Source organism: Penicillium expansum, assembly GCF_000769745.1.
Source record: "Penicillium expansum strain MD-8 chromosome Unknown contig35, whole genome shotgun sequence".
Classification (NCBI taxonomy): Eukaryota; Fungi; Ascomycota; class Eurotiomycetes; order Eurotiales; family Aspergillaceae; genus Penicillium; species Penicillium expansum.
This window is the reverse complement of record NW_015971157.1, coordinates 75187-90053: the sequence shown is the minus strand read 5'-3', so window position 1 is coordinate 90053 and position 14867 is coordinate 75187. Positions and strand designations below refer to the sequence as shown.

The 14867-nt window shown below is 47.6% G+C and overlaps 3 protein-coding genes across 3 annotated transcripts; 2 read left to right on the top strand and 1 right to left on the bottom strand.

The window, feature by feature from the left end:
* Positions 1-1633: 1633 nt before the first annotated feature.
* Positions 1634-6459, bottom strand: PEX2_010940 (ubiquitin-binding serine/threonine protein kinase VPS15; the record flags this gene model as incomplete). The annotated part of the gene is made up of 3 exons (XM_016738371.1): positions 1634-6107; positions 6158-6278; positions 6336-6459. The coding sequence occupies 3 exons, from the start codon at positions 6457-6459 to the stop codon at positions 1634-1636; spliced, it is 4719 nt and encodes a 1572-aa protein (XP_016603725.1).
* A 575-nt stretch (positions 6460-7034) lies between these two features.
* On the top strand, positions 7035-10289 carry PEX2_010930 (uncharacterized protein; the record flags this gene model as incomplete). The annotated part of the gene is made up of 17 exons (XM_016738370.1): positions 7035-7040; positions 7100-7182; positions 7235-7372; positions 7424-7969; positions 8025-8305; positions 8401-8488; positions 8545-8587; positions 8654-8674; positions 8741-8789; positions 8861-8945; positions 9019-9037; positions 9108-9122; positions 9232-9260; positions 9456-9531; positions 9613-9647; positions 9729-9792; positions 9876-10289. The coding sequence occupies 17 exons, from the start codon at positions 7035-7037 to the stop codon at positions 10287-10289; spliced, it is 1992 nt and encodes a 663-aa protein (XP_016603724.1).
* A 1423-nt stretch (positions 10290-11712) lies between these two features.
* PEX2_010920 (uncharacterized protein) lies at positions 11713-12675 on the top strand (the record flags this gene model as incomplete). The annotated part of the gene is made up of 1 exon (XM_016738369.1): positions 11713-12675. The coding sequence occupies one exon, from the start codon at positions 11713-11715 to the stop codon at positions 12673-12675; it is 963 nt and encodes a 320-aa protein (XP_016603723.1).
* Positions 12676-14867: the final 2192 nt, after the last annotated feature.

The following is a 14867-nucleotide window of genomic DNA, read 5'->3' as shown; positions in this document are numbered from 1 at the left end:
CTTGAGGCATGGATATCCCGTCTGGTTACCCGTCCGAACTGGGTGAACCCTTTACCTGATTGGTTCCCCTGGCCAGTCCCCATCGGTTCGATCTCCCAACCTTGGTTGTACGAATCTGACCCCCTGAATGATCCATTTTAATGTTACCGACTCCATACGGAGTATATAGGTAGGTATAACCTTGCCCATTTCCAAGGTTGACATGGAAAAACAAGAATACACTACCTATGTTGTAGGTACGTGCAATATATAATAAGGTAGATATACCATGTCTCCCCTTCCCTATTTCCCCATTTCCCCATTTCCCATAAATTCTACTTGACTCGTGTTATCCCGTCAAAGCGGGCAAGCTAAGCTACTAAGCCGACCGAGCTACTCAGTCTGGCAGTTTCGGCGGAGATCTCATTTTCCGGATGAGCCCCTCACGCACGATTTTGCAAGGTTCTGGATCCATGTGGTAAGGAACCACTACTCCGTACCTGTATGTTGTATATACATGGTAAAACGGTCGACATCGATTTGAGACCGCACATGGGAGAACCCTATGGAGGTTGGGATAAATACAAAAGTCGTACAACATAGGGTCACTGGTGAACACCCTCATTCTATACAATGTACAATGTACAAAGTATCAATACGATGCTAGTACTTTATTTTATGTACTCCGTACTTGACTCACGTATATAAATATAAACTCGGAGAATTCTTAGGTCCGAGATTATAGAGCATGTTTCTTTGTTCTGTGTTGTAAGCAAGTTAATTTACAATCTGATTTTTTTAATCTCTCCCCTCGAAATATTTCGTTATCTACAACAATTGTTGCTTGTAGATAGATATCCAATGCCTGCCTCTCTACTCCGTACATTGTACTCCGTACATACATAGCATTAGAGAAACCTCATGCAAGCTTAATTAATAGTGCTTACTCCATAGGGATTACGGAGTACTCCGTACTTTGTGTATAAAATATCTCCTGGAATTCCTCCGAAGCCTTTCCAGAATCCTCTTTACTCTAAGCCTCATTTGGATCCCTGGCCTGTCGATCCACAACCCGATCCACCCAGTGTTTCGCGCAAGGACCCACAACACAGCTCTCCCCAGCAAAATCAGAGTACCAATAGGCGTCGTACCCGGTACCTTAGTTTATGCAACCGGAACCCGCATGGCCCGAGGTATCCGGTACACTGCGTCTATGTACCTGGTGGCAAGAGAGTTTAATCTCGAGAATGGAGTTTGGTATATATGTTACACTGAGGTCAATGAATGTTATAGAATTAGGATATTGCACAATATAATTGATTTCTGTGGGGGATCAATAGCTTCGCTAGTCTGACCGTTGTGTATTATTATTATCCGCGATAGGGGTAGAGCGAGGTACATATGTACCAAGTATGGAGTAGCATTAATATATATTTCCCTACTTTATTTAAAATCATGCCTGTCTGTTGAAGAAGATCTATAAAAAGATACCGGATGTAATTCCTTTATTGTACCGAGTACTCCGTACTCCGTACTTCGTGCTATATATACGCCTAAAAATACAGTTAGAAGACATGTTAAGTTATGCGGAGTATAATTCTAGATACCATCCAAGTTCCGCCGAGGAGATCATACATCGAATGTCCCAGAAAGCCTAAGAAAAGATGTACACCATACCAGCACGGTCGACGCTCACAACCATACCATACGGCACACGCAAAACCGCCACATCTTGGATAATATCCAAATGGCTCTTCAATAACATCTGCTGCTGCAGGCTGATGACGGTACTACGCGGCGGCCTCGGGCTGGCTCCCTTCCTGGTATCTCGAGAGCTGCCGGTGTTGGACGAACTGGGGAGGTGCTCGGTGGTAACCAGCAGACTGGGGCCGGGTTGGGACTGCTCATAGTGTGGCTTGCCACTGGCACTGCCATCCGAGACGACGTCTAGCCCGCTGACTATCGAGGAGAGATCCGGCCGAGCCAGATCCCAGAACCGGATCTTCCGGTCGCATCCCGCGGAAATGATGTACCCACATTTCGTGTTAGAGTCTTTGTCTTCGCCAGGGGCATTGAGGCCGACCGCAAACGCCCATATGCCGAGTCGATCACCGGCTGGATTATTGGAAGATGGGGTACCTGGTTCAGGGCCGTTTGTTGCAAAGCGGCTCAGCATCCCTTCTGGCCGATCCCCATCGACCCGCCAAGCTTCATAATCACTCGGCACGACAAGGGTCGGGTAGGCGTGAGGGGCGCGGGAAGGATGATGAGCGCCATTGGGGCCATTGTTGCCAACACCCAGTGGGGTCGCTCGGTAAACCTCGCGACAGCGGAACTTCTCGATATCCCAGACTGTGATTTCATTGCCGTGGCTGCCGCTGCTGGATACACAGACCCAGCGCCCGCGGGCCTTGACGGGATGTAGCTGGATCCGGTTGATGGTACCCCAGCCTGGAAGACCCCATGCCTTCAACCGTACGCGGAACCGGAGATCCCACAGATCGAGGATCCCATGAGTTGTGCCAACCAGTAGCCAGTGGTGTCTGCGGTCGCAACAGAATGTAGTCAGAGTGCCATGGTGAACTGGATTTTCTAGTGTGTAGATCGGCAGCATGGTTTTCATGTCCAACGCAATGATGCGACAAGTGTTGGTCGCAATAATCAAGGTGGACTGCCCTTCGTCGCGGAAGTGCTCCATCCAGACCGCGTATTCGGGTGATCCGTCTTCGGCTATGGGAAGCTGATATTCGCGAACAATTTGAAGCTTGCCGTATCGAACAGCCGTCTGACTGACTTTCTGATAGTCGACTCGAACGGCATGGATGCTGCCATCGGTAGCTGCGCTGACAAAAGTGTAGGTATTCTCAACAAAGGTCAAAGCCTTTACACGCGAGCCTGTTGCATGACGGTGTGTTTGACGGGATCGAGGGGTCAAGTTCCTTTCAAGACGAGTTGTGTCCCAAATCTTCACCGTGCTATCATCGGATGCGGTAGCAAAGAAGGAGTGATCTGGTGCTACTACGACACGATTGATTGGCGCACTGTGCTCACCAAAAGTCGCGACTAGATTCCCTTCGGGCTTCCAGATCTTACTTGGCTCTTGATCAGTGGCGCTGCGAATCGGTTGGCGGGTGTCAACATCTTTGACATATGGCCCTAGGTCAAATAGGTCTGTCGGGTAGTTTTCTTCAAAGACATTGTCTAGCAGTCGCAGAACCGCAGGGTCGTTGCCCCCATACGAATGGTTTGCACGATATTTCTGCGACATTATTTGGGTCGTTTTGTGCTCGTTTGAGAGCAATGGTGTCAATGGTCGGGGTGTGCCTCCTCTTTGGACCGGTGCGTCTACCTTTCCAAAGGCATTTGCGGAGCTCGTGCCCGTTTCAGCGTAGGCTTTGGCGGTATCTTTGCGACTCAACAAACTCATCGCGCTAGACTTTTTGTGTACACGATCGGATAGACTTTTGGTGTCGGTGTTATTTGGTGTCAATGAACCATCTTGTCTAGGGCTCGGTCGACGACTGGAAAGCCTTTGATCCTTATCAAAGTTCGGAGGGGACAATGGACGAGACGAAGGTCCTCCGGCAGGCGACGACGCCACTGGAGATGATGATAATGAAGAAGTGTCATTTCCGTCTAGGATAGGAACATGCGAGGCGCGTCTTGTCTCTTTCGAAAGTTGGCTTTTCGACCGTAGGTGCTTGCGCTGAGCACTGGGCATTCGTTCAATGGTTGTAGAAGCGTCAAGCAGAGCATCTGCGATCGTTCTCGGTCTTGGATCCTCGACGTTGCCATCGTTCACATCCAAGGACATTGCCCGCGACTGATCTTTAATTTCCTTATCAAAGAACACAGTCTGGGGCTTGACACCATGTTGGGTCAAACTAACAATGTCGTTCAAGGGTGGGGTTGCATGGACATCGGTTTCTCTCGATTGTCGCAATGAGACCCTCCAAATGTAGTCTTTGAGTGCGAGAAGCTTGAATTCGTCCTCAGGGCCCATCCCAAGGTTTCGCAACCGACCAAGCCATTGTTCGTCCTCGTCATTCCTTGATTGAGAGGCCATATTATAGGAAGGATTCCGTTGACCTACTCGGGGACTGAACGATCCAGGCTCAGACAAGCTGAACATGCCCTCGCGATTGGGCGACTTCCAGAAAACACCTTTCTCTGATTTGGAAGCCCAGAGGAATGCCATTTCGTACACACTTCTCGACATTGGCCGCTTGAGTGCATCGAGCATTTGGGTATCCGAAAACACAACAATGTTGATCTTGAGGAAAGGCCGGATAATGGGTGTGAGGATGGAGTGAACATCCGCCATTGATAAAAATTTGGCCGAATTAACCACGAACTTGACTGCTGCCTCCCGAATCCAGATGTTTGGATGGCCCAAAAACCCAACCGTCGTGTTTAGCAGATCCCATGTTGTTGATCGTTGGAATAAGCCCAAGTCAGCCATAGCTGCCAGAGATCGAATCACCCTTTCAACAACGAATTCCTCAGGTTCAGTCATGGACTGAACCATCAGCGGCAGTATGTATAGCTCCAGATTCAGGCTCCCAACATAGGCCGCGACGCCGATGACAGCCTCGAAAAACGCACATTTCAAAATCCAGTCTGGGTCGTTCAAGTACGTATTCAAATGGCTAAGGACAACCTCGTTTGCTCTGAGATTGCCGAAAAAGACACAGAGGCTAGACACAGAGCCTAGAAAGGCCCGCCGAACTGATGCATCCGTGTCTGTCAACAGCATTTTTGTGTGAACCTCGAAATATTCCAGAAGGTCGACCCGAGCCACGTCATAGAGATTATGATAAGTCGCATCCTCAGTCCATCGGGGCTCAAAGCCGACTGGGATCAACGCAGCCAAACGGGTATCGGAACGCAATGCTTGAATCATGTCCAAAAACCTCAAGGATGACTGGGCCAAAGACGCAATGCATGAGGCATATGCCGCGCGCACCATGGCACTTGACTTGCTGCTGGAGGCAGCAACGAATGGCTGGAGCCTTGGAAATATGTATTCGGAGAATAGATAGGCATTAACTGGAGAAACCACCTGGACCATTTTCAGTAATTGGGTTAAGGTGCGGATCGCAGCGACCTTGACAGTATCGGTCCGATCAGTCAATAAGACCATGATATATGGAAGAATGCGATCCAATTTAGCTTCATCTGACAGCCTTTCTGCAAATGCAAGAAGTATATCGCAGGCCTTGATCCGAGCCGATGCCTTGGCTGTATTTCGCAAGTTGGATACCACAAGTGTTAGGAAAATCAGCGCACCCTCGTCTGACTGTGACTGCGGTGTCAAAATTTGGGTTTCACCATTTGGCAGATCAAGCCTCACAGGGAGAGTGTTGCCTGTCAATTTGGAGACCGGGGCATTAGACAGAGCCCCAACACCACGGGAGTTAGAACCGAGGAAGTAAGATACTTTATCGAAGTCTAGATAAATTCGCTCAATTCGTTCATCTGCCTCCCCTCGGTTAGCTGATTCTGCATCAACATCTGTTCGCCCGGAAGAAGGATCGGTCATGAGGGACATGTATTGGTGGAGGAAACTGTAGAAGTATTCCGGAAAGGCCTTGCCCTTCCAGAAATTCAGATATTCATCCGCCGAGTACCGGGACTCTGGCTCAAGTTGGATCATATGTAGAATCAACTCCCGAATGTCCGGATCATCGATTTTTGCTAGTTGACTGTGTTCTGGGCTGTATTCCCCTTTGCGATACTTGTACATTTGACTCAGGTTGAAGATTGGCGATTCAAGAAAGAGCTCCGCAATAACACAGCCCGCGCTGAAGATATCCATTGCCCAGTTGACGCCACTTTCACTAGGCTCTTCCCCGGCAACAGAGAACCGCTCGGGGGCTAAGTAACAGGTTCGCCTCCCGGAGATGTCGAAAAAGAAAGAGAAATCTGCTGGATTATCCTCGGGAAGAAATGTGGGTTTGAAAGATGATGAGAAGTCAGAAAGATAGAGCCAGTTCCAGGCTGTAACCAAAACGTTTTCAGTTTTGATATCACCATGGTACACATCCAGTGAATGGCAATCTCGAAGAGCACATAATAGCTGGAAAGCAATCCACTTTTTCTCAATATGCTCTAGAAAAGGCCGTGTGCTATATCCATGTCAGGCTTCATTATCTGGCAACAGCTGTGACAGACATACCTCATTCGATCATAGAGAGAGCTGTGGATGTACTGACGCACAAGGTATCCACTTGTGGCAGTCTCGAGAATCCTCTGGCAGCTTAGCGCATTTGGCACATCCGATAACAGCTTTCGTTCCCCTGAAATTTACATGGATATTAGAGGCTTCGAATAGCAAAAAAGGGATCCAAACATACTCATGATGTTTTTGATATATGGCTCCAGTTCCATGGTTGGGAACGGTTTCATGATAACCTTGATGAACACTAGACCATTCGGTTGCCTTGCGCGAATACTTTTCATGAATCTACCACCCCCCATCGACTTTTCATACACTAGGTCCGATAATTCAGGCACATCGATCCCCGCCGACCCCGCGGACAGGGTTGTGAGGGAATAGCCTTGTCCCATAGTGTCGACTGCCCCTCATCTCCCCGTTGGAGATTAGATGATGGCTTTTCGGAGTCAGAGATTGAATAAATAAGATGGAGATGACTGGTGGAGAGCTATGCGATAAGGAAAGTCGTGTTGAGGCCGATGAAGTCACTGGACGTGTTGACACGTGCACAAGGCGGTCAGCAACAAGTCGTTGGCAACTTTCAGCTCGTCACCCTTTTCTCTTGCAATTTTTCCTGTTTCATATTAAATATTGTGAAGTCTTTTATTTTAAATACTGACAAAATTCATTGTTACATTAGCATTGGTGGCCAACTGAACCCCCCTCCTGATTAAACAACATGGACCGTTCATCGATACCACGGTCTTGATACTTCCAGTTCTGCCCTATCCCCGAGGATACGTTAGGTAAAAAAAAAAGGAGAACAAAAACAAACAGCCAAATTTATTGAAAAAGAAATCCTGGACTCAATCTTGGAAGGTTCAACATTTAACGTTCAATGTCGGTATGTGACTGGTTCTGGCGGCGCCCCATGAGGGATACTCGCTAATTGAAGAACTCCAGATGGATTCACACATGGATCATACGGAAATTCCGGTGATCGAAACCGATGAGCCGCTATTCGATGTCCTTCCCAAGCTGTTCAAGTAGGTCTTGTCTGCATTCTTGATTAAGCGGAATTAACGAAGCCCCCTGTAGCTTCATTAGCATGGCCGTGGGTGATATGGCTTACACATTTGAGCAAATGCTGTACGGATCCCAAGGACACCGTCTTAGACAACTGGTCCATGCTTTGGCAGATGATACTCACAATCCCTTCATCATTGTGGCATTGATGTAAGTTCACTATAAAGAGGATGCTGGAACTGGACTGATTAACAAATCCAGGATTCTGAAATGGGACTTCGCCAATGCGGCAGAGGATGACTGGGGACTCAATGAGAGCCGCGGTGCAGCCTGCGAATTTGTTGCCTGGCAATTCCTGTGCCACCTGAATCAGCGCGAGACAATTGAGTTTCTATTAGAAGAGCTACCAACACCACGGCGGGGTTCAGCAAATATCATTGAATTCGGAGCAGGTAGCTCTGGTCTGGCATCTATTCAAGGTGATACAAGCCAGACCGAAGGTGAGACTACTCCTCTCTTGCCAAACTCTTCTTTTTATCGTCTTTTTGGCGGCAAGAGGACCACAGAGACTCAATCCTCTGGCACCTCACAAGATACACACCGACATGAGGAAACCTATGCTGCCCAGAGATACTCCAAATTTTTTGGGTTGAATGCAATGGAGATTGCAACGATTGCCCATGCAAAGAGATTCCTCAGCCAGCGAGTTGTTCAAAGGGTGGTCGATGGTATTTGGAAGGGTGAAATCGTTTTCTGGGATTCTCTGACAGTCAATTCAACCAAGAAACCGCATATTTTCAACACAAGGTTAGACACGCTAAGCAATAGTATTGTGGAGATACTGACAATTTTCTTCCATCAGAACGGCTGATCCATATTCACGCCTGAGAGTACCTCTGTACCGGAAAATCTTTGAAGCAGCATTCTTCATGTCCTTCCTCTTTCTCTACTACGCAGTCCTGGTAGAGAGAAGGCAAGAGGCCGTTGGCATCTTCGAAGCGGTGATGTATGTGTGGATCGTCGCTTTTGCATATGATGAATTGAGTGGAATCATTGATGCCGGAGTCGTTTTCTACCAAATGGATTTCTGGAGTCTCTGGAACCTGAGCATAATTGGTGTTGGAATAGCATTTGTCATAACAAGTGAGTCACTGAGTGCTCAATCTGCTCAATCTGCCTTGCGGCTCATTATTCGCAGGACCTCTGTCTCAATGGAGCGACTAATAAGGACGCCACAGGGATCATCGGGCTAGCGAAGGGCAACGACCCCATTATTGAGCTCTCATTCGACATTCTTTCCTTGGAGGCTCTATTTCTTGTACCACGGTATGGCCATTGGTGGAATTGGTACCTGGGCAACAGGGCTGACACGGGATGAACAGGATCTGCTCGCTTGTGAGCTTGAATTCATACTTCGGCAGTCTAGTAAGGGGATCCTGCATGAACCATCATTGTTCCAGAAGAAGATTGGCTAACTGTGGCTATAAACAGATACCAGTATTGAAAGAGATGGTGCGATTTTCTAACCCTTTTCTCAAGTGGATTTGGACCCCAAGGCTGATTGACAATTTGTTTCAGACTAAAGCATTCTTCAGGTTTTTCCCGGTGGTGGTAGTATTGTATGTTGGTAAGTGTGGCTCAGCAATTCAGCCCTAGAGAGGTGAAGCATGTCGGAGCCGAATCGCTGAACCCCTGCAGGGTTCTTGACTACGTTTACCATGCTTGCGCGTGACCGCTTGTCGCTCAGCACAATGTCACATTTGTTAGTGAAAGTGTTCTTTGGGTACGGTGAAAGAATCCTTGTTGTGACCGCTCTTTTTTTTTCTCTTTCTTTTTTGACTGACCATTTGAAACAGATCGAGTGTTCTTGGATTAGTGGGTTGGTCCTTTTTTTTTTCTTTTTTTGGCATGTGCACTGACAGTGGCTGAATTGATTGGATATTAGGACACCGCGTCTGAAGTAAGTCTGCGCACCAAGCGGCTGTTCTGCAGCTCAAATTGCATTATCCCGGAGTATTGGCAAAATGGTTGGCTATCGTGTGAAGTTGACTTATACGCTAAATTTTTAGATCTCCCCAATCTTCGGCTATGGCTTGATGTGAGTTCCCGAACTTTTCTTTGACTTTTATTGAGAGTCGCATGTGCTTTTGATCACGTTCTAATATGCAAGTGACGTCTGGTTGCATGACTTTTTTTTGGGCGTCATTAGCACACGGGATTCTACTACAACTTCCACGCAGTAGTTTCCCAAGGATGTAGTTTGTATGCAAAAGATACTGACTGGAATGGCTAGGCTTACTTTCGCCCTCATGACCAATACCCTCATTCTCTCATCCTTGATTAGTTTGATGAGTATGAGTCTTGAAGGGGTAAGTTGACATTGTCTACTCCGTTCTCCGGACTATACAAAATAGTTGCGTGGCGATTAATTTCTTTTTTTTTTGTGATAGGTGATGCGCCATGCTCGAGAAGAATACCTTTTCCAGTAAGTATACAGACACCCCTGTCTTTCTGAAATTTAGCACTGCCCCATGGAAAATTCCATTTTGACTGACAAGCCAATCAGGTTGGCCATTTACGTCTTAGAAAGCAGCAACTCTCGACGATTGACATACTTCATGCCACCCCTGGTCAGTTAGCGTCTGATCCTTGAATGGAATCTTTCTTTGTATGTTCTGGAATATTTCCAAAGCTAACACGACATATTTGGCAGAATCTTATTCCCCTCCTCTGTATCCGCCCCATGCGGCTTTTTCTCTCTGCCGGAACAGTTCGCCGCGTACGAATTGTCTTGCTTCGAGCCACCCATCTTCCATTTATTGCATTGATATGGGCATATGAGTCCAAATGGCGACATTCCAAACGACAGACCAGTCTGCTTCCCCCAATGTCGGCACGCGGTCAAGGAACTTCTGAAAATCCGACTGGTCCTAGGTGCCAGGACCCACACCACCCCTCCCTAATTGAGACAAATCGCCTAGGCCCTGGAAAAGCACCCAGTGTGGATCATCAAGCCGCGCGTGAGCTAGACATGGGGCAAGTCGGGCAAGTACCGCAGCTTGCGGATCTGATCGACACGATAGAGCGACTGCGAACTCAAGTGGAGGCCATTGCCCAGCAATATTGATTACAATTACAAGACAACAAGACAATGGGAGCCGTGTTCTGTCGGAGTTTAAAAGGCGCGGTAGAGGGGTCACTGCCCTGGCGCTTAGGGGCACGCACGCCCCCTGCAGGACCGGACTGAGCGCTAGTCGGCGTCGGTTCACTTTAGTGGCAGAGCCACCTGGGACTCTCCAAAAAAAAAACCGTTCGATAGTCTTGTGAACAACCATATCGATGACAGCCTAATCCAAACAGGTTTGGTGGTTTTTTTTTCGGGGTTCGCTTTTTTCTCCTATTTTCCTTTCTTNTTTTTTTTGCTTCCCCCCCCCCCCCCTGTCCCTGGCGTTTCAAGATTGGCTCTCCTTTCCAATCAATTTCATGTTCAATGCACAGGGGAAAATCCAGTAAATAGTTCATGGCCATGAAGATTAAATTTGGATATATCATACGGATTACTCCGTAGAGAGCTACGGTTTGTCCGGGGGCGCGTCAATTACCTGTGGAGTCAATGTGGAGTTTCCGCGCTATGGTATACATGAAGCCAAAGGGATCGAACGGTTCGGAAGGGCCCGCATACTCTACTGAGGTCACGATAATTAGTTCCTGTTGGGATATTGATCAACTTCATATCCGATTCTGGACTTCGTCAGAAAATACATTCCCCACCGTCTCAGCATCATGCGGGCTGTGCTCATGGTCAACAGGCCCTGGACACACCAATGCACCTCGCCAAGCCGATCCAGAGACTCGGGCTCTCATGATGTTTCTGTATGGCTACTACCTGCATGGGACACGTCTCGGTTGGGCAGACCAGCCCAACGGTGGTGAAAGGGATGGTTAGCCTTTTCCAGACAAACCCAACAGCCGCCGTTATGCATTGTCATATCTTCTTATGTACTAGTAGTTCTTACAGGGTTATTACAATCTTTAAAAAAAAGTGCCCGAAACTAGGCCACAAATGCCATGAGTTACCCTAGGTGCCTATGACATAGTCTATCTTGATCTCTCCGGGGCTAACCCTCTGTGAGTGTGCACATATGCCAGACCTGGACTGCCATCGATCTCGGATTACCCTTAACCCCCCCGGCCCTTAATGCCCCCCCACTCGATTTTCTCTTCCACCGCAATTACAGACCCTTTCCTCTCCGAATCTGCCTTGTCTATTACGGCGTCAAGTCGTTCAATCTTCAACATTTGTCGGTGTCGATGCGGCGCAAGTTCTTCTCCAATGAATTCATACCCTATCCACTACCCTCCTCTCAGCCACCGATGTATGCTGCCGCTGTCAATCACCAACAGCGAAGCTGTTGACTCAAAAGCTTTTACTATATATACTTTGATTTATCGCCATTCTTTGTTCACTCTGATATAGACTAGCCTTTGGTTGGTTTGATGGGAAATATACACTTCATATTCTTTTATTTCATTCGCTTCTCTACATCAACATGAATCAGAATTTAGTTCCCTCAATCACATCCCCGCGAAGAGAGGATATACGGTCTCGCGAAACTTCCTCGGTATACTCTTCTCCCGTTTCTCCCTCATCCCAAGGTGGGATTTCCCCTATTGGTCTGGGGATCTCCCGCTGCGAAATCGAGAATGCATTCGGTCAACTGAGGGTCTTCCCTCCCACGCCTACACTGCCATCACAACTGATTCCTGGAGCGCCAAATCCCACCTTCGCATTATCCTATGATGACTATTCTAGCGGAACATGTTATCAACCAGTTTACAACGGACTCATCAACAGTACCTCGGAGACTTCACTAGGATTCTACAGCCCGCCAGCGATGAGCGCATCCCCCAGTTACAACTCTACCATGGAGGTTGTCCCTGGCCAGAATGTCTTTCCCAGCCAAATGACCGATATTTGGATGCACACGCCTTGCTCGGGACCGACAACGCCATCGGATGTTACTCCGGTGACTGTAGCGAACGGAGCCGCAGGACAATGGGACCAGACTGTCTTTCCGGATGCGTGTATTTCCTCGACGATGTCCCTATTGCCAGTCAACAATATTTCCTATCTTGGGGCAATGGGAGAGGAGATTGGATACGACGCATCTCCCGGACAAATCATCAACACTGGGCAAGTCGTGCCGCAACCTCGAGCATCTGCCGAAGGGACCGATGATGTCGCAAATTTGAGTCAAAGAGAGCGCGGCTCCTCTAACGACAGGCTAGTCTCTGCCAGTGGCCTGGAATGTCCCATTTGTGGCGCCAAATTCACGCGACGATCCAACTGCAAGGAGCACCAAAAGATGCACAACCCTGAATGGAAGAACAACCACCCGTGCGATGACTGCCACAAGACTTTCGGCCGAAGCTCGGATCTCAAAAGACACATGAACACCGTGAGTAGGAAGACCAAAGGGGGTCAAGAAGCAGACACTAATGCAGTCCTCTAGGTTCATCTCGGACTTCGGAGGTACAGCTGTGACTCTTGCGACCGGCGTTTCAGTCGCCAGGATAGTCTGGCTAGGTAAGGTCCCAGAATCTATATTCTCTTTCGATGTTTACTTGTGTACTGATATGAGATAGACATGATTGTATAGAGAAGCACCGCAACGCTGCGAGGTCTACCAGCCACGCTGAGCCATCTTCGCTCATGCCTAAGCAGCGCCAACGAGTGTTGAACCACCGTCGCTCAGCTAGCTAAAAGCACAGACAGCTACTCCCATGTCTGCATGTCTATATGAAATCGGAGGGAAATACCGTCCAGATTGGCTATGATTCTTACGGGTTGCATAGTTTTGCCATTACGGGGTCTGCTGGTCAGAGCCACGTTGAATTTGCTTTTATTTGCTTTTATTTACTGGGCTTCATGAGATGTGAGGTTCCTATTAGGATTCGCATATCTCACATGGCATGAAGTCCCATTTCCTTGGCGTTGTTGGATTGTTATAAGATGCATTTTGGTTGGAATTTTGAATTACTGTATTGCAGGTGGTCTTTTTGCTTTTTCGCATTGTTTAAATTCATCTCATTTGGCTATATCTTGATATATTACCCCGTACATATACATGTTCCCCAATTCGAATGTGATATCATTTGCATACAACCGCATGAGCTGGCGCGCGGGTAACAGGACTGTCAGGTATGTACGGAGTACCACATCCGATATCACCGCACTTATAGCTCAGGATCGGCATGGTGTTTATGACAGGGATTGTGCTCAATATCAAAATCTTTTGATAAGTACAGCATACATATGTATGAATGCAGGTTGATTTTAGACCAACAACTCACACCAGACCTTTTGCAAAAGGACATTGTTATGCGTGGAAATTGCACTTATTTCCACTTCCGAGAAGAGAAATTCACAGGAACTCCCAAGGGAACCCCAAGGGACCTCCAAAGGAACTTCTCCGACTCAAAAACTACCCCCCTTCTCCCCCTCTCCGACTCCTCGAGGCCCGTTGGATCTCGACTCTTGTCGCGCTCCACCTAAGAACGCCGAATCACACGCTAAAATCAGTGGGGATCTTCGACATTCAACATTCACTCGACGATCTTTGAAGGAAAAAAACTGGTGTGAAACAACCCTAACTCTCTTAGTGCTCTTAAGAGAGCTATTACTCTACTCTTCTCTTAATTTGCAAATCCCGAAAAAAAAAGCGCGAGTTCAAAGCTCTACACTTAGGAATTCACAGGGTATGTCTCACTTCCCCAGCGCTGACCTCTTCCTGCAATCTATTAATCCTTGCTCAATCACACGCTATCACGGGAAAAAAAAATATAGTGGGAATCCATTCTCGTATGTTCAATTGCCCTTTGAACAATATTAAAAACTCATATTATTGTCCACAGCTCCTCAATTTCACCCCGCTATCTCCACTGCTCCTTGAAGCTAGTCGTCTTAAGTGGAGACAAAAGACAACATTCAACCATTTGGAATTGGGCCTCCGGTGCAGCCGCGCAGGAGACATCGCGTCTGTTCGCCTATCTGGAAAATGGTCCGTGATCATAAACCACATCCGAATGGATGCCTAATATAGAAATCTTCGGTGTCGGCCAATTTGATCCTTGCCCCTGAGATTTTCTGTCAAGTGGGCCCGAAAATTCTAGTATTATCCAGGACGATAGGCTCTGAGTTGCTTAGGCGTTTACACTTCGTACCCTATCGGCAACCAGTTTCCTGTTTGTTCCGACAGAGGTGATCGCATTGAGCCGACAAAAAGAAAGTATGTTGTACATTGACTATGTTGTAGGTAAATAGATATGGCTGATGAGAAGCTGTCTCGGCACAATCTCGCTACTTTCTTGCAGATCCCTATGATTTCCATGGAGCTATGGCCCCAAGCTAGAAAGAAAAAGAAGGGGGAAAAAAAGAGGAACCGTCCGAGCTCGACAATATTGCCTAAAAGGCTCAATGCCGATCTCTACTACACCTGCTCTACTCCGTATCCGCAATGAAGGGGCAAGCCCAGGAATAGGAACAAAGGAATCCTTGTGTCTCAATGTTTTTGTGATGGGGCTCCCAATTTCAAAAGGGCTATCACAATCCTGCAATTTTGTCGCTCTTACTTCTGGGGGAATGTGTTTGGTCAATCCCATCACTAGTATAGCGCCACTACCACTACATACTCCATACTGCCAA